Below are 19,325 nucleotides of genomic sequence, written 5' to 3'. Positions count from 1 at the left end.
GATCATTTACACTTACTGGGCCTTGTCTTTAAGTTTCGCTGGGAGACATGCCACAGCCTCACTCCAGCAGGGCCCGAGCTCTGCCCGCCTTCCAAGGGAAGACGCAGGTTTCCGCCTTCCCTTGATGTGTGGTGCGGATTCTGTGCCATGGTCACTTTATTCCCACATCCATCTGGCAGACCAAGAGAGCCTCGAATGTCCCATGTGCTTCCCCTGCTTTCTCTGCCTTTGTATCTTATCTTAAAGCCTCTGACTTTAGGAACTCCTTCAGTTTAAATGCCTAGTTTCACCTCAGCTAAAAAAATGTTAGCAACAGCCTCATCACAACTAGCTAAGATCCTGATTTTGGGGGGTTTACCTTTTAATGTCTGTGTTTATACTAATCAGGCCAAAGTTTCAAAGGCGTATTGCATTTTAATTAATTTATTTATTTAGGGTTAGAGTCTCACTCTGTGGCCCAGGCTGGAGTGCAGTGGGCGTGATCTTGGCTCACTGCAACCTCCGCCTCCTGGGCTCAAGAAATTCTACATCAGCCTCTTGAGTAGCTGGGATTACAGGCATGTGCCACCACACCCGGTTTTGTATTTTTAGTAGAGATGGTGTTTTGCCATGTTGGCCGGGTTGATCTCAAACTCCTGACCTCAAGTGATCCACCTGCCTCAGCTCCCCAAACTACTGGGATTATAGGCATGAGCCACCGCACTGGGCCCACGTTGCATTTTTAAATTGAAGGAAAGCTGGCAGTCACGTAAGCCTACAGCACCTTCTGATTTGACGCACCCCTTGTGCAGTGCCTTTTAGACTGCCATTGAGTCTAAAAGTCTTCATCCCATCAGTATTTATAGCAGAGAGGGTGGAAAGGAGACCAGATCTAGTTGTTAGACCACTTTTCTATTGCCTAAGTGGTCTGCGAGTTTCAACAGCAGCCACTGATGGCTGTAGCTATTTCAGATAAAGGCAGAATGTTTAAACAGGAACCTGTTTTCAGTGGTTTCTTTGGCTGGCGTTCATAACAAATAGCATTCCATCAGTTGAAATGGCCTACTCAGTTTTGCCTCTCGTAGATATGTGTAAGACCAATTTGGCTCAAAAACCCGATTTCATCACAAAGCAAAATATGGTGTGGTATCGCTTCAAGTCCAAATTTCCTTGCCCCACTTTTCTTCTGCCTTAATTTGGAAGACACTTGCTAAACAGTCATTTGAGATTGGCAGTGGCATATGGTGTCTGTCCTGTGAAAGTGCTGTCAGTACCTCCCCCAGGCAGGAGACCTTGGAAACCCTGTGGCTACGCTTTCAAGGTTCAGATCCTACCTCGGCTGCTGACTCAGCTGACTCAGCTGTGTGACTTCAGCAAGTCACTGTATGTCTCTGTGTTCCTCAGCAAAAAAAAAAAGGCAGTGATAACAATTGTATCCATTTCATAGGGTTGCTATAAAGTAGTAGTCTAATTATAAAATAATATGTTTAAAAAGCACAGACCAGTGCTGGGCACACAGTGAATGTTCCCTGATGCCAGCGGCTGCAGTTTTGGTCGTGGTGGTGGTGCTGTTTCATTATTAACTACACAGATCTCACTGCTGCTGTTATTTAGTAGCCATGACTGCGCTGGATGTTTTATATGCAGTCTCCTTCGGTCCTCTCGATGGCCCTGGAGCAGAGTCCTTATTGTCCCCACTATACACTCAAGTCTACACGACACCCATGCAGTCATGGAGCAAGGAAGTGTGGGGGCCCAGTGACTGCACAGACCATGGTCCTGCTCACTTGGTGGATACACCCCAGGCATTTGCTGTAGGCTTCTGTACAAGATGCCTTCAAAGGACTCAGTCACAGTGGGGGAGATTGGAGATTGACAGATAACCAACTAGAGGCTGCATTGAGGCCTTCCAGCCTGTTGCTGTGAAATTTGACCAAGAGAAATGATGAAAGAAGGGGCTGAGCCTTTTGTGGCTTTATGTGCTGAGTTTATGTGACTTTAGACACAGTGGGTATCTGATAACCAATACCATTGGTCACATCTCACTGGCTGGGTAGGGACCTTGACCCTCTGCAGATTGACAGCTCCAAACCAGGTGTTAGAGACCTCCTCCCTTTTCCCTCTGGTATTTTTAGGAGAGTTCCCAGGAGAAAAAAGCAAAAGGCTGCGCTACCACGATGAAGCCGACCAGAGCGCCCTGCAGCGCATGACGCGGCTACGTGTCACCTGGTCCATGCAGGAGGACGGGCTGCTCGTGCTCTGCCGCATCGCCAGCAACGTCCTCAACACCAAGGTACCAACCAGTCCAGCCCAGCAGCGGGCCTGGCTCTCGCTGGGAGCTCCTTCCTGTCTGAGCCTCCCGGGGACTCCCAGCCAGGGACCACTCCTCTCCACTGCTCCACTTGGCCACTGGGAAAAGGATTGCCCAGAATCCTACACATTTTCTTTTTTAGAGAGATGGAGCCTCTCTCTTTCACCCAGCCTGGAGTGCAGTGGCACGATCACAGCTCACTGCATCCTCGACCTCCTGGCCTCAAGTGGCCCTCCCACCTCAGCCTCTCATAGTCCTGGGACTACAGGCGCACCCTGCCGTGCACAGCTAATCCTACAAATTAATACCAGTCTGTTTTTGTACATTTCTTTTTAGCCTTCAGTCGGATACATATAAATGTTTGCCTAGTTACAGACAAACTAGTTCAGAGCTGTTCTTTCTCTCTCCTCACCAGGAGTCTAACCTTGTCCTGCTCCATCCCTCCGACCTTCATTGCCAGAAAAGCTTCCTGTAACTGCCCATCACCTCTGGAATGATCTGGCAATTGGATGTAATTACCCTGTTCTCTGTTCTTGATGGATACTTCTCATGCTGTTTCTGTCACTTCTGGTACCTCTTGGCCCACTGGTGTGGCTGGTCCTCAGGGCAGAGAGACCTCTTATTTGCCTTCCAGGAGAAAGAGCTCTGCTAGTCCAGTCCAGGGCCCCTTCCAGGCAGTAGTGCCAGGTCTCAGCCAGGCCAGGCAGGAGAAACCCAGCTGGGGCCCTGTGCCCGGGTGCTCCTTGCCTGCAAACTAGTAGGTCCCTTGTCTTGACCGCCTGTCCCCTGTTCTCTCATCCCTCAGTCCTCTCCTGAATTCCAACCCAACCTCTTTTCCAAGGAAGAACCTGAAAGGTGACGTGTTGCCATCCCTTATTTTTGTTCCCTGCATCTGCAGCGGCTTTGTCATTGCAGAGCTGATAGGGGAGGTTTCCCTTCCTCTGCTGCAGCCCTGGTACAGCTGGCAGAGGCAGGAGGTCCTGCATAGGTCAGTGTTGGTGAACTCTCCACGCCACTCACCAGAGCTTACAGTCTTCCTGGGTCACCTTGTTCTTGGGGATGTGAGAAAATAATCTTGTCATCAAGCTGCTTCCTAATGCCAGCCTTGCCTTCCTGTGTTACTGACCGAGACGTTCTCCTGGGTCTGCTAATTTTGTACGTTCTGTTTCTAGTAGCGTAACATACCAGCACAACATACAGAACGTTTCTGAGCACACAGGATGTGTAGTTAGGACACTAAGACCTCTAACTAAACACACTTTACATCCCATGATGTGCCCCAATCCAGCGCCCTTCCAGGCAGATCCCCCGCCCCTCTGGGCACCTCTGTCACACATGGCACTTGACAGAATATACTCTTTCCTGCCAGAGTACACTGAGGCCAGAATCTCCCTGTGTCCGCCACATGGTGGGCTCAGTAAATGTCACTGTGAGGTGACAGTTGTGGGGATTCTCTGAGGAAGAAGGCTGCACAAAACACATTTTTTCTACTTTTTTACTGTAATGCCCCATGATGTGGGCTCTGAGGATACTGACTTTTTTTTGACTCTGCATTTGATCCAGGTGAAGGGCCCATTTGTCACCTGGCAGGTGGTACGGGACATTTTGCATGCCACGTTTGAAGAGTCTTTGGATAAAACATCTCATTCCGTCGGACGAAGAGCTCGCTACATAGTCAAAAACCCACAGGCCTACCTGAACTACAAGTAAGCCTCAATGAAGCCCGATCTTTCTGGGACATGGTTACCTCAACACTTCTAGTTCATTCTTTACTCTCCCTTCATCCCATTTGCTTAAGAGTCTGGCAGGAAGCACAGCTGGAGCGCACCAAGGTGTCTGATGGGCTGTCCAAGTGTTGGAGTCTGGTGGGGTGATGGACCTTGAGTTTTTGAGGGCCAGGCGTCATTGTGGGTTCTTTCCCGTGCAGGGTGTTGTTTGGACCTTAGAGCGGCCTCGAGAAGTAAGTGCTGTTAACCCTTTTTTGGATGAAGAAACAGAGACTAGATAGGCTGACTCGCTGAATACCACGTGCCTAGCAGGTGGTGGAGGCAGAAGCTGGCTTTTCCTGCTGTTGTCGGCCCGCAGAGCAGCTCCTGAGAGCTCTGATTGGTGGCTCCCTCCAGCAGCAAGCTAGGCAGGCCCTGGGCTTATTGGACAGGATGCCCTCTGCCATGTTGTTAGCAGAGCTGAATGAGAGCTGGGTGTTCCCTAAGCATCTCCAGCCATGAGATGTGTGGGGATGGCAGTTGCCTGGGAGCCACAAAGCAGCCACCCATGGTTTGTCTGTTGCCAATGAGACTGCCCCACCATCTGTTCTCAGAGCCAAGGCTGTAAAGCCACTGTCAGTCCCACCAGATTCCTCCTGCAACTCCTTTCACAGGAAGGCTTGAGTAGGGAGGACCAGAAAGCCTCCGAGTGTTGCAGGGAGGAGCCCAAGTGTTGCAGCCAGCGTGAGAGTGGGTGGGGCCGGAGGGAGGCCTGACAGCATTGAGAAGAGCCGCCTCCACCAGCTGGTGGTTCATGCCACAAGTCAGCCAGAGGGCTCGGCTGCAAGTTGATGCCAGGCCACAGGCTACCTGGACTGCAGAGGAAACTCGCCTCTAGACAGAGCTTCTCAGCACTCTGTGATGCTGTGGATGATTTCATGTTTTTGTAGGGGCTGGCCTGTACATTGTAGGATGCTAACAGCATCCTTGGTCTCTATCCACTAGAGGCCAGTGACACCTCCCCTTGCCATCGTGACAACCAAAAGTGTCTCCGATGCCCCTACGGGGAAAATCGTCCCAGTTGAGAGCCACTGAATTGGTTATGGAGGGGTGATACCACTTTCCCCTATGCATAGAATCTTAGACTTTCCATCTGAAAGGGCTCTGATCGCCCGGTCCAAACTCCTATATCAGAAATAGAAACAGGCCCAGAGAGAGGATGTGAGCTGTCCGGGATGACTGAGTTGGCAGTGAAGTGTGGTCTGCAACTTAGGCTTTCCAGCTGCTGAATGTTCCTACTGAAAAGTGGAACAGGAGGGGCTCTGGAGTGAGCAGGCCAAGGGGCAGTCCCCACTGCCAGTTCCAGTGCTGTGGGACCTAGGACAGGGTTTATCCACACGGAGGCACTCCTCACCTCTGACCAGGCTGAGAGTACCGATAATAGCCATATCTGTCCTCCCGTCCTGTCCTTGTGTGTGTGACCTCAAGGAGTACCCTTACCTTACCAGGCTGTAAATCAAATGAGTCTCTACCTGGCAAGCTCTTTAGGAAGGCAGCCGTGCTTGGCGGGCAGGAGCCCAGCAAATGCTGGTCACCTTCCCCTTCATTTTCTTTTGGGCAAGTCAGGCTGTCCTTCCACCATGGAGATGTGAGTGGACACACCTCCTGCTTTGCAGTAGATGAGAGAGCTTAAGAATAATAAACTCCAAAGCCTGTTTGATGTTTTTAAATGTATGATACACTTTCACGTGGATCAGCCCATATGGTCCTGGCCAAAATCCTGCGAGCGGCAGGTGGGACTCAGTGTTCTCAGTTACCCATGGAGGACGGAAGTTCAGAGAAGGCAAGTGTGAAGTGCAGACAGACCTGACTGTGGTCAGGCTTGGCTGACCCCAGATCCTTCACTTGTAAAAGCTGCAGTCGTGCAACAGGCATATGAGTAACTCACGCTTCACAGTCAGCCAAGGCCAGAAACGTGGGAATGGAACTCTCATGATTCCGAATGCGGGCATCCTTGCAGCTCCAGACTCCAGCTTTGTCCCCTCTTCCTGCAGGGTGTGCCTGGCCGAGGTGTATCAGGATAAAGCGCTCGTTGGAGATTTCATGAATCGAAGAGGTGACTATGAAGATCCAAAGGTAGGCCCCATGTGGGTGTAGGGTTCAGCCTGCTTGGGAGATGGGGGCATCTAGGCTTTAGTCACCTCCTCTCGTCCCACAGGGCCCCTGCCAGCCTTAGAAACGTGGATTCTTTTTTCCTTCTTACTTGGGAAATCGCCTAGTCAGCTCTCTGACTTTGGACTTCACTCGATCTAGCTTCAAGCACCCATTTTTAAAGATGATTAGAATCTGACATGCCACTTTGAAGGGCTGTTGTGCCTTGGGCCTGTTTTGTTAAGAAAATAGAACATCTCTTCAGAAATTACAGGCTTCCTAGAAAGTTTGCAGACAGGGTGTGTGTTTTCTTTCTGAATTTTCTGTCCAGATAGGCCAGGGCAGTGGCTGACAAGGAAGGAAGCCGTCTGCTGACCAGACTCCTGCCCTTTAGCCCAGAGGCTGCTCACCTCTGGTTTTTGTGCACACCCTGGACTCTACAGCATGTGTGGTAGGACTTGTGCCAGGCAAGGCCAGTGGACAAGGAGAGGCAGCCCTTTCCCTAAGGAAGCCACAGGCGAGTGGGACAGACAGAGACGTCCATGGCCATTGCAGGCCAGTGCAGTCAGCTCCTGGAAGAGGAAGGTACAGGCCCGCAGAGGTTGGGAGAGGAGGCTCAGCAATGCTTTTGGATGGAAGTGACAGAAAAACCTGACCTAATAGGAGTATATGCTTTTTTTTTTCCCCAAACGCCTAGCAGCTGAGGGAAGGCAGTCCTGGGCTGGTGCAGGGGAGCAGAGCTGTCATCAGACTCCCAGGCGCATGCCGCCACAGTCCCCTCCAGCAGCGGTCAGCTTTCCATCCTGTGCCAGTCACATCCTGGTTGCAAGTGTTGACTATGAGAGTTCAGGTCCTCACAACAGAATCCCAGAGCAGGAAGAGGGGCTGCAATAGACCCACGTGGCCCTTATATCAGCAGGCAGCTTTTCCCAGGAGCCCCGGCAGACCTGGGCCACGTGGCTGGGCAACAGTGGGACACAGCACAGGGGACCCAGGCTGCCATGAGTGGCTTAGACTGTCCTGGTATATCCGAGGAGGCTGGGCATCCCCCCTCCCCACAGCCAGTTGAGGCTGGCTAATCAGAAAGCGTGGGGAAGAATGGAATAGGTGACCCACAGACTCCTGGTGTCTGCCAGCGGGCTTGGCAAAGGTGTCAGCACTGGGCGAGACTGGAAACAACGGCAGCTGGGGCAGCGACAGTGAGGGGAGAAGGAGCGTGGGCTGGTGGGTGCAGCATCAGGACAGCAGCCAGACGCAGCAGGAGCCGTGTCCTGCACAGCCACCAGGCCAGGGAGGAGTGAGAGCATACCCTGTCGCTTTGTACCCCAGGTGACATGTCCAGCTTGCTCCTCAGATCTGGGTCTGGACTGAGATGACTGCAGTGCGCATATAGAGGAGGGAATTCATTTGGGGGCCACCAGTGGAGTGTGAGGCTGGAGCAGAGGAAGGAGGCTGACTACACGGGTGAAACAGGGAGCACCAGGCCTGGGAGGAGGGAGGCTGCAAGGGGAGCATCGTGCGGGACATGTTTGAGTCTTCTCACTGGGGGCTTGGGAGAGTGCCGGCAATGCAGGTGTGAGGCTGTCGGTGGGTTAGTTGGCACCAGGCACCCCAGTTTCCTGAGTGTAATGGTGAGGGTCTGTTGCCTCCTTTAGAGACCAAGCTTCTCAGATGACAGGTGACCAAGGGAGGCAGCCTGGTCAGTGGTTCTTGGACCTAACTGGTGCAGGAGTTTGTGACAAGTTGTTCTTGGTGCATCTTAGCAAAACCTCCCTCTAGGAAGAGTAAGGGCTTAACCTCTCATGCTCTCATATTGAAAGGTTTGTGCCAACGAGTTTAAAGAATTTGTGGAGAAGCTTAAAGAGAAGTTCAGTTCAGCCCTGAGGAATTCTAACCTTGAAATCCCAGACACACTCCAGGAGCTATTTGCCAGGTAAGCTACTTCTGGGATGGCTCCGTGTGGCCCTCACAGGGCAAGAGGAGAAGGCCAGCCCTGTCTCCTTTATCAGCAGATCCGGGAAGTGCACGGTGCCTGCCTGGCTGCATTTGGCCTTGCAGTGGCCTTGCTGTCTCTCCTCTCATGGGTGACTTGAACACAAACTGGGACCTAGCACCCTGCTGGGCACTTATATTCATTCTCCCACTGAGTCCTTCAGGCCTCCTTGTCTGGTTGGTGTCCTTTTTGCTGAGTTTGCTTACTCTACCTATGAGCAAACTCCTGTGTAAGTAATGTGCCCAAGGTCACAGTGCTTGTAAGCACCAGGGCCTGGATTTGAATGTAGGAGGGTCTGGAACCACGTGGCATCTGGAGGCACATTCTTGGGTGTGAACACAGAACACTATACAATTGTAAAATCTTAAGTTCTGTGAACCAGGCCTGTTTCCTTGGCATCATCCAAATGTAGACCCCTTCTCACTACCATCCTCACCCAAAAAGTCCCTCAAGCCACTGTGTTTCTAAATCTCTCCCTATAAAATGATGGCGTTCATCAGTTCTGCCTGTGAACTGATAACCTCCACCCTTGCTGTCAGCATTTCACTTGAGGACCTCATTCCTTCATTCACTCTACAGATGTAACGTCTGTCGCGCCTACTGTACTGCGATGCCTGAAGAGCAGTTTGTACTCGTTTTCAGAGCTGAAATTCTTTACTTACTTTCTGGTTTTGTTTTTGTTTTGCAGTAAACTGTTCCCCAGAATTCCCAAATGACATGGTTTAAAGTCAATCCAATGGTCCGTTTACATCTTGTAACAAAATTAGTAAAAATTCGTAATTTTTTACTGATTTGTAATATGTATCTCCACATATTTTTTGTAAAGTTATGGGGCAACTTTCAATCATAAAAGAAGACAAATATTTAAAGGAGAGCCCGAGAACCATTTAGAGAGAAGAAAAGGTTGCAAGTGTAACAGTTTAATACTGATCGTGATCCTGAGCATTCTGGCAGGCAGGGCAAAATAGAAAATGGTTCCAAGCCAGGCGCAGGGGCTTATGCCTGTAATCCCAGCACTTTGGGAGGCTGAGGCAGGCGATCACCTGAGGTCAGCAATTCAAGTCCAGCCTGGCTAACATGGTGAAACCCCATCTCTACTACAAATACAAAAATTAGCCACACACCTGTAATCCCAGCTACTTGGGAGGCTAAGGCAGGAGAATCGCTTGAACCCCAGGAAGCAGAGGTTATTTTCACATGTTTCTGAAAAGTTTCTTTTTCTTGGCACTAAATTATAAGAGGGATTTACTATTGCAATCAAAATTAATTTTTCCCTTAGTTTGGTAGAAACCAAAGAAATATCCTACAAATGGCCAATTTACCATATTTTATAAAAGTCAGTTCTATGATTTATTCTTTAATTTACTTGTTTGGTATAAATACAGTAAAATAATATTACATGAAGCTCAAAAAGGAAATGGGGAAATAGCTTATAATTCCAGCACCTAATATGGCTACTCTTTGAGGATTTTCATATTTCTTTAATTGATGAATAATAATTTTATATATTTATGGGGTACAGTGTGATGTTTTGATACATGTGTCCACTGAGGAAAGACAAAATCAAGCTAACCAACATATCTGTCATCTCACCAACTTCTTTTGGCAGTAAGAATGTTAAAAATCTATTATTTTAGTAATTTCAAAATATGTAACTGTGGTCAGCATGCAGTTTTAGATCATTAACACTGATTCCTCTGGTCTAACTGTAACTTTACAACCTTTGCTCAGCATCTCTCCTTTCTTCATTCCTTCCCTTCCACCTCCCAGCCTCCGGAAACCACCTTTTTCCTAATTCTACGAGAATGACTTTTTTAGATTATTTCCAGGACATTTTCTTCCAGGCTTCTTCCTTGTGCTTGTTTTTGTTGTTGTTTGTTTGTTTTCATATTCTAACACACTCACAGTTTTGAATTCTGTTTCTTTAACAACAGTGGATCTTTGCCAATTCACATTTTTCATGTTGCCACATAATTGTCAGTAAGTGAACATTTCACATTCTCTCTGCCCTCCTTTTTATAACAGGCAGAACGGGGTATATTCTTGTTTTAATTCACATGCACAGCGCTTGACTTTTGGTGCGTTTAACATTTCCCCCGCTCCCAACACCCGAGCCAATAAATGGCCATCTTGAACCAGCATCCGCTTGGCAAGTGAGGAGCTGCTTTGTTTCATTGACACGCTCTTACGTTTCTTTTGCAGGTACCGAGTTTTGGCAATTGGGGATGAAAAGGATCAAACCAGGAAAGAGGATGAACTTAACAGGCAAGTACTGGTATATAGAGTCACTTTTCCTCAGCTACTTAACTTGGTGGCTGACAACCTATTGCTCTGGGCCTGTTCCTCTAGGGCCAGATCCAGCCCACCACCTGTTTGTGTTAAGAGTTTTATTGGCACACAGCCATGCCCATTCTATATGTTGTCTACATTACTTCTATGTGAGAATATCAGAGGTGAATACAGTTGACCTTTGAACAAGTTAGGGGTTAGAGGACGCCAACACCCTGTACAGTCAAAAATCCACATAGAACTTTTTTTTTTTCCTTCTGAGACAGAGTCTCTTTCTGTCACCCAGGCTGGAGTGCAGTGGGGCCAGGCTGGTCTTGAACTCCTAACCTCAAGTGATCTACCCACCTCGGCCTCTCAAAGTGCTGGGATTACAGGTGTAAGCCACCACTCCTGGCCCTATGTATAACTTTTAACTCCCTAAAGCCTAGCCACTGATAGCCTACTGTTGACCAGAAGCCTTATCAATAACAGTTGATTAATAAACAGATGTAAAGCCACCATGCCTGGCCCCACATAGAACTTCTGACTCCCTAGAACCTAACCACTGATAGCCTCCTATTGACCAAAAATCTTATCAATAAAGAACAGTTGATTAATACATACTTTGTATGTTATATGTACTATATACTGTACTCTCTATATACTTTACAATAAAATAAGCTAGAGAAAAGAAACTTGAAAAAATAAGGGGCCAGACACGGTAGCTCACACCTGTAATCCCAACACTTTGGGAGGCTGTAGTGGGCGGATCATCTGAGGTCAGGAGTTTGAGACCAACCTGGCCAACATGGTCAAACCCCTGCCTACAAAAATTAGCCGGGCGTAGTGGGCACCCGTAATCTCAGCTGATCAGGAAGCTGAGGCAGGAGAATCACTTGATCCTGGGAGGCAGAGGTTGCCGTGAGCTGAGATCATGCCATTGCACTCCAGCCTGGGTGACTTGAGCGAAATTCTCTCAAAAAAAAAAAAAATAAGGAAGAGAAAATCTAATTACTCTTCACTGAATGGAAGTAGATCATCTTAAAGGTCTTCCTTGTCATCTTTATTTTGAGTAGACTGAAGGGACAGGAAGAGAAGGGGTTGGTCTTGCTGTTTCCAGGGTGGCAGAGGTGAAAGAAAGTCCATGTGTAACTGGAATCCGCACAGTTGAGACCACATTGCAGAAGGGTCAGCTCTAGTTGCAACAGATTCCATAGAGCCCACCACGACTAAAACATGTATCATCAGACCCTTTAGAGGAAAAGTTCCTGACCCCCTGGCCTGAAGTATCACTGGCCAAGCATTAAGGTAGGTCAAGGAAAGGATTTAAACTTCCAACCCATGAGCTTTCCAAGCAAAACTTGGTTCCAAAAGCTCAGGTTTTGTTTTTCCATCTTGGATAATCAACAGTCACTTTGATTTTAGCTCTGTATTTCAGTGAGAAACCTTTTTTCTTTGGAGAAAAACTTGTTTGGAATTAGAGAGAAAGAAATGAGAAGTACTAACCACATTTGTTAGTTCTCATGTAAACCCGTTCCGGGTAGGTCACCCCTTATCCACTAAATAGAAACTTTTCTCCTGCAAAAAGTGACCTGTTAGTAAAGCCTAGAAACCATCACTTGTGTTTTCTTTTGTGAATAATTTCAGCGTTTTTGTCCCTTTTGTGAGATTCAAGTTTTCTTCCCTGAGAATTGCATCCGCCCAACACGGGCAGTGCTTGTGGCCTCATGGTGCCCTGCCTTCCCCTCTCTTTCAGTGTGGATGACATCCACTTTCTGGTGCTCCAGAACCTGATCCAGAGCACGCTGGCCCTCTCGGACAGTCAGATGAAGTCCTACCAGTCATTCCAGGTGGGTATCGGCTGCTCGGCAGCACGGTGGGGATGTGGGCCCTTCCCAGGCTGGGCTCATGAGGTGCTGGCCCCTGCTGGTCTCCACCGTGGGCTATCAGGGGCTGATTCCCCCAACATGCCAGCCCACACGTCTTTCGACTTTATTTTTTTATCATTGTTTTTATTTTTATTTCTTTGTATTTATTGTGTATATTTATGGCATATCAAACTAGAGGATTTGATAAATGTATACATTGCAGAATAATCGCCACAATCATGCTGATTAGCACATCCATCACCCAGCATAGCACCTTGCAGTCTCTCCTCCTGGCACATTTCAGGTGTACAGCATCAGACTGTCACCTGTCATTACCACACTGTGAGCCTCCAGGGCTCAGCATCTCATAGAACTGAAGCTTTGCAACCCTTGGCCAGCTTCTCCTCATCTCTCTCTTTAGTCTTTAAAGCATGGGGACGGGATCCAGTGACCTCCACAATCCCACTCAGAGCTGAGGTTGTTAAGTCTAATGTTTAAGACAGAAAATGAAGCAGGAGAGGAAATGAGGCATGGCAAAAGAACTGAGAAAGTAATTGAGCTCTACAGCGTAGCTTTTCAAATCATCACTTACGAATGCCAAGATATTCTGGTCATTGGGAGGTCACTGGGTGGGAAAGCTGCCTTTTCTGTGCGCAGTGAGTCGTCTGTCTCCCGAGGACACAGGTCTGCGCGGCTGCTCTAGTGCGGCTGAAGGAAGATGAGAGTGAGGAAGGGAAATGGCATCCCACCCCCGGTGGAGCCTAGGAAGTCAGTGCTCTTACTACTCTGTTACAAATGTGGACACTTGAGGTTCAGAGAAGTTAAATCATATGCCTGAGACCACACAGCTCAGTCATCACCCAGGACCCCAACAGAGAGGTGCTGAGGGACCCCAGCCTGCCACCCAGGGCCTCGTTCTCCCCCAAGTCATCGCAAAAGTGAATTCTAACAAGGACCCATTCATTTTGCATTTCATCTGTAAGCCTAAAAATCTGCTCCTGGCTTACATTAACAAGTCTACCTGATTGGGAATATGAGGGGAAAAAAAAAATAAGAAAACAAAGGACTTTTCTAGTCCCACTGATGAGTTTGGATGGGTGAGGACCTGATGGCCTAGGAGTCCACAGAGAGATCTTGTAACATTTGGAGCCCAAGCCCCACCCTCAGAGACTCCAGTTAGGAGCAGCAGAGTAGGGCCCTGACAAGAGTATGCCACCACCCCCAGTCCTGAAGGGGCCTATAGGCCAGCCTTGCAGAAACAGTGGTGTCAACCCTGCCGGGGACCACACGTGCTTGTTGCGTTTCCAGGCGCGTGCTCGTTACTTTGGCCACAGTGGGGCAGGGAGGACTGGGGGCAATGGAGCTGGTTCAGGAAAATGCCCTGCTTCAGAGCAGCACACTGGCCCTAGTCTTAGCTGTGGCCAGGCCTCAGCACACCCAAGACTGAGTGTGCATGTGATCTCTCCTGTTTCAGTTATCACCTGGAGGGTCTCTGTGCCTCCTGCAGGGACATGTGGGACCATCAGAGGGGCCCAAGAAATGTCTTCCACATGCTTGCCGTGCCTCCTTTGAGCCCTGTGTTTTATTTCCTCGTGCCTGTTTTACACATCCAGCCAAGGGTACACATTTTGGAGTGGAAGGCTAGTATCAGTGCCATGCACCCCTCTGCCACCCCAGCATTTTGTAGATGAAGAAAGCAAAGTCCTGTCTGAGCCTGAACTTGCAGAGAAAATCATACATAGTGTAGGGTAGAAGTTCCAAATAAACAGTCCACAGACCGAATTTTGTTGGTCTCACACTTGTTTAAAAGGTAAAAAACAACTTTGTTTTCAAATTAACTTCCAACATTGCATATAGGAGTCCAAATTTCTGACCTCTGGCTTTGGGGTGGGCCTTCCAGCTCTTCTGCTCATTAGTGGCTCAGAGCTGGAGGGGACTTTGGGGATCTTTTTCACCCTACCCCACCTCCAAACTAGAAAGCCCAGCCCCATGGCAAAAGCCATGCCCCCTGCCTTCTAGCCAGGCCTGTCCCCAGTATTATCCCACTGCTTTTTCCTCCTCCAGTTCTATCTCAGGTGGCATCTGGGCTCTGTTGTGTAGTACCGAAGGCCTAGTTACTCTGCCTCAACCCCCAGGGGCATGGAAAGTCACCTAAGAAAGACCACCTGGCCCGCGCGGCCTTCCTCCCCCAGCAGGAAGCAGGACACTTCTTTAGTGACTTCTTCAGTGGCTCTTGAGTGAGGACTGGAAGGCCAATAGCAATGTCAGAGCCCCATAGGGGACCCCACGAGGCCCCTGAGGAGCTCAAGGTTCTGGGAAGCCAGTGGAAGGCCACAGATGGGTTCACTGTGCCTGTGACAGGCCCAGCCTCTTGGAAATGTGAGTGGGTAAACCATACCCCTCAACTCCCCACACAGGGCCTGACCACTCCTATCCCATTGTATGAGAATACACCCATTCACTAATTACATTCAAATGGAAGAAAAGAGCAAAGTCACAGAAGGCTTGTCACAAGGAGTGAGCTGCAGCTTCTCTCCAGGGCTCTCGGGAAGGATGATGCTGTGTTGGCCTCTCCCAGCTTCTGCCGTCCACCACTTGGAAAGTGTTTCCCCATAAGGCCTAATGGTCTGCATGTCCAGGACTGATGCATGGCTGTTGTCTAGAGGAAGCAGAGTTGCACAGGCTTCAGTCAGACAAGCTCTTGGGAACACCTGAGTGCTGCCCCAGAGCCCCAGCTGACCACCATGCTGGTCTCCGGTCCCCTTGTGTCCCTCCGCTGAAAGGAAGGTGCAGTGGTGAGGTTGCTCTTCTCTCCTCAGTTCCACCCCTGCCTGGCAGTGTGACCTCGGAGAACCACTTAAAGTCCATGTGTCTCAGCCGCCTCTGGCACTCAGGGTCCTGGGGCAGCACCTAAAATCCTTAGACCATGAGAGGGATTTTTTTTGGCCGGTGCTTTTGAGGAGACAGTCCTATAGGAGCTCTTTCAGAGGCTGGCAGATGCTGGATACCCAGGAACAGCTGGTTGCTTGTCCTTTTCAGAAGCTTGGAGGAATAGAGACTCTGCTGACCGCACAGTCCTTTGAGCTGCTCTTCCACTAGGCGGGGCCCAGGTCCATGAGACTTAGCAGGCTGAGCCATGAAGCCACCATAGCATGTCCAGCAGAGGCACCTCCTTCCTTCCGCCTAGGCACTGGGTGGCAGCAGCAAGAGTTGAATCAAGGCCAGGCCTGGTGGCTCACTCCTGTAATCCCAGCACTTTGGGAGGCTGAGGTGGGATGATCATCTGAGGCCAGGAGTTTGAGACCAGCCTGGGCAACATGGCAAAACCCCATCTCTACAAAAAATACAAAAATTAATCAAACATAGTGCCTGTAGTCCCAGCTACCCAGGAGGCTGAGGCAGGAGGATCGTTTGAGCCAGGAGGTCGAGGCTGCAGTGGGCTCTGATGGTGCCACTGTACTCCAGCCTGGGCAACAAAGTGAGACCCTGGCTCAAAAAAAAAAAAAAAAAATTGAATCTGTGTTCTCCTGGGACTTCTAAACAAGGAGTAAGCAGATGAGATCATTTCAGGTAGCTGCTATGGAGAAAATAAAACAGGATAATGCAAGGCAGTTGACCACAGAGGAGAATGGAGAAGAATTTGTTATTTCAGGGGAAATATTTGGCCTGAGACTTGAATGTTGAGGAATCAGCCCTGCAGCGATTTAGGGGAGTGGCAGGGCGAAGGCCCCGAGGCAGGATGCCTAGACTTTTTCAAGACGTGTAAGAAGGCCCAGGAGGCTGGAGGGCAGTGAGCAAGGGGTGGTGTTGGAGGAGGTGAGGCCAGAGTGGCAGGCAGGCGGGCCCCACTAGCTCCCGGTCCTCAGAAAGGACCAGTTGTTGTCGCATCTGCAGAGGGGGGTTTGAGGCAGGGCAGGAATGTGTTGTCAGATGTAGGCATTGAAGGGTGATTTTGGCTGCTGTGGAGAATGGTCAGGGGTTATCGGGAGGTGACATGCGGAAGGAGGGAGACCAGTCATCTGGGAACGATGGCGAGAAACAGCAGTGGCGTGGACTAGATGGGCCAGGGCAGATGGTACGAACCTGATGCACTGGAAGGTAGGGCCAACCCGACGTACCGAGGGCTGGGTGGGAGGCCAAGGGACAGAGTGGTCGACCAGATGATTCTGTGCTTATTCCTCTGTCTTTGTATCCAAAAGAAATCAGTTTTGGAGTGAATAAACCTGGTCTCGTCAGTTCCCTGTCCTTTGTGGTCTGTGGAAGTGTGACGTGATGATTGCAGACTGACCTGGGATTGCAGACTTCCTCAGCACCCCCCATACACATACACACTAACACACACACACACGCCAGCCTCCCCCAGTCTGTCACTTCCTCTGTAAAGCATTAGTCACAGCCTCTGCATCCACATACCCCGGCCCTCTCCCTGGCTGACTGGAGAACCTACTCACCCTTGCCACGCTGTGTTGCAGACTTTCCGCCTCTATCGGGAGTACAAGGACCACGTTCTCGTGAAGGCCTTTATGGAGTGCCAGAAAAGAAGCTTGGTCAACCGGCGCCGCGTCAACCACATGCTGGGCCCCAAGAAGAACCGGGCCCTGCCCTTTGTGCCAATGTCCTACCAGCTGTCCCAGACCTACTACAGGTGAGTGCCTGTCAGAAGCCCTGGGTACTCAGGTTGAGCCACGCCCTGTCTGTAAAGAGAAACCAAGGAAACATCCAGGGCCATGAGAGTGTGTAGGAGCCAGGACCCCCCAAAGCCTCGTGCGCAAGATGCAGGCTGGGGTTTCCTCCAGCCCCTGTCTTCCTTTCTGGTGTGGGGATAAGGTGGGCGCTGGTAGTATCTTTGTGTTGGTGGCGTTGCCGTTTTTGCAGGTAGTTTATTTTTGTTTCTCTCATCAAGTGGTGTGAAATCAGTGTTGCATTTAATAATTGGCCTGGCTGGAAGTCCACTCTCTTGGTTGGACTTAGCCTCAGTCCCTCTCCCGCGTAGCCCCGAGACCTGGGAAGCCTCCCAGGCCCATTTGCAGCACCAGCAGCTGGTGCAGGGTTGGGGTGCAGAGGTGCATTCAGACAGGCCTCCTCCTGAAGTGCTCTTGCAGTGTGGCTTCCTGTGGCAGCAGGCATGGCATCATCAGCCTCCTGACCACATCAGAGGAAACCCCTGAGACTATTCCCAGGCTGCCACCTCGATGGTTTCCCCTTCACGCCATTCTCCTTGCCTACCCTCCAGTCAGCATGGGGCTGTAGTCAGATGCTGAGACAATACCAAGAATCTCCTTTCAGCTCTTTGATCCCATCCCTTCCCTGTGATGGTAGACAGTTTCTCCTCCTTAAACCCTCACCCCAAATGACCCTCAGGCCTCTGGGAAGTAGATTTGGCAGCAGAAGATACATGTCCAAGTCCAACAAGGCCATTTGTCACGGAGCCACTGCTCGACCGCGTGTTCCCGTCTGAACCGAGGGGGGTGGTCAGCAAACAAGGCCCCTTGGGTCCCTCCCTCTGACCCTGGTAGCAGGGTTGTGGCATGCTGCTCTCTGGACAGAGCCAGGGAAGTGACTCATCAGGCACTGCATGGAGACAGCATAGGCACACGTGTCCCCTCCTTTTTATGTCAGACCAGGGCTGGCTTTGTGCAGAGACTGTTGTTACAGAAAGCATGTTCACCATCCCTAGTTCAGCAGCTGTGTACGGTGAGTGCTGGTGAGGTGAGCCTGCCAGCGCCCTCCTGGAGTGCCGGGTGAGGCCACATTGAGTCAGATGAGACGGGACTCTGCCTGGAAGATGCTGAGGCGGGCGGGGAAGAGAGACACACACACCGCTAGCTGGGAACGCAGCGCCTTCATTTGGGATGGGAAAGAGAGCTGTAGGGGAGAAGAGGGGCGTTTCAGTTAGTTCTCACCACAATGATTTGGTGTGCTCATAGCCTGTCCAAATGAAGGCTTCCCACGGCCACCCCTCAGGCCCTTCCTTTTTGTCTGTAGGATTTTTACATGGCGGTTTCCAAGCACCATCTGCACGGAGTCATTCCAGTTTTTGGACAGAATGCGGGCTGCCGGCAAGTTGGACCAGCCTGATCGTTTCTCTTTCAAAGACCAGGATAATAACGAGCCCACAAATGACATGGTGGCCTTTTCATTGGACGGCCCTGGAGGAAATTGTGTGGCCGTCCTGACCCTCTTCTCTCTGGGCCTTATTTCCGTGGACGTCAGGATCCCGGAGCAGATCATCGTGGTAGACAGCTCAATGGTGGAGAATGAGGTCATCAAAAGGTAAGAGTCCTGCATCCACGAAATCGGGTCTGGACACGTGCTAGGCATTGGCGAGACAGACAAGCAGGGGTCAGCAGTGCCTTCTGGGAGCTTGCAGGACGGGCTTTGCAGATGAATGACTGGGGGTTACAGTCCAGTCCAAGGCATCCTCTGCTGGTGCCTCCTGGGTGCTATGGGAATCCACTAAAGAGAAGGATGCAGCACAGCGGGGCAGGGAAGGGGCAGAGAAGGGAGAATTGGTCCTGAGGGCCTGGCAGCGGAACTGGGGCTTCCCGGGGAAGTGGGTGTTTTCTGGACTGAGAGACGGGCAAGAGGAACAGTCCTCACAGAGACGTGGATATGTGACAAGGGGTGAGCGGGATGTGCTGGAAGGTGGGGAAGGGGATGCATCTGGGGCAGCCATACACCCCAGCTTTGTAATGAAGCACAGCCAGATGCTGGGGTGGCCACAGCTGCTGGGGCCACTGCTGAGGCCCAACCACAGAGGCCTCTCGAGGGAGGGGACAGGCTACAGTAGCAGCTGGCTGGCCTGTGCTCAGGTTTCCAGGGCAATTTTCTTCTAGCTTGGGGAAGGACGGCAGCCTAGAAGACGATGAGGATGAAGATGAAGACTTGGACGAAGGCATCGGGGGCAAGCGCCGGAGCATGGAGGTGAAGCCCGCCCAGGCCTCCCACACCAACTACCTGCTGATGAGGGGCTACTACTCCCCCGGCATCGTCAGCACCCGCAACCTCAACCCCAACGACAGCATCGTGGTCAACTCCTGCCAGATGAA

General features: G+C 50.5%; 1 protein-coding gene across 1 annotated transcript in view; it reads left to right on the top strand.

The window, feature by feature from the left end:
• The window catches only part of GTF3C1 (general transcription factor IIIC subunit 1), an 87,473-nt gene that overhangs the window by 59,444 nt on the left and 8,704 nt on the right, over nt 1-19,325 (top strand). Inside the window, exons 24-32 of the mRNA XM_017534185.2 lie at nt 2,115-2,272; nt 3,854-3,996; nt 6,051-6,132; nt 7,968-8,080; nt 10,343-10,405; nt 12,165-12,258; nt 16,749-16,921; nt 18,262-18,549; nt 19,113-19,323. Coding sequence (XP_017389674.1) covers nt 2,115-2,272; nt 3,854-3,996; nt 6,051-6,132; nt 7,968-8,080; nt 10,343-10,405; nt 12,165-12,258; nt 16,749-16,921; nt 18,262-18,549; nt 19,113-19,323 — 1,325 coding nt within the window. The remainder of the gene's footprint in view (nt 1-2,114; nt 2,273-3,853; nt 3,997-6,050; nt 6,133-7,967; nt 8,081-10,342; nt 10,406-12,164; nt 12,259-16,748; nt 16,922-18,261; nt 18,550-19,112; nt 19,324-19,325) is intronic.

The sequence above is a fragment of the Cebus imitator genome, unplaced genomic scaffold (assembly GCF_001604975.1).
Source record: "Cebus imitator isolate Cc_AM_T3 unplaced genomic scaffold, Cebus_imitator-1.0 Scaffold85, whole genome shotgun sequence".
Taxonomy (NCBI): domain Eukaryota; kingdom Metazoa; phylum Chordata; class Mammalia; order Primates; family Cebidae; genus Cebus; species Cebus imitator.
This window is presented reverse-complemented; position numbering and strand designations above follow the sequence as displayed.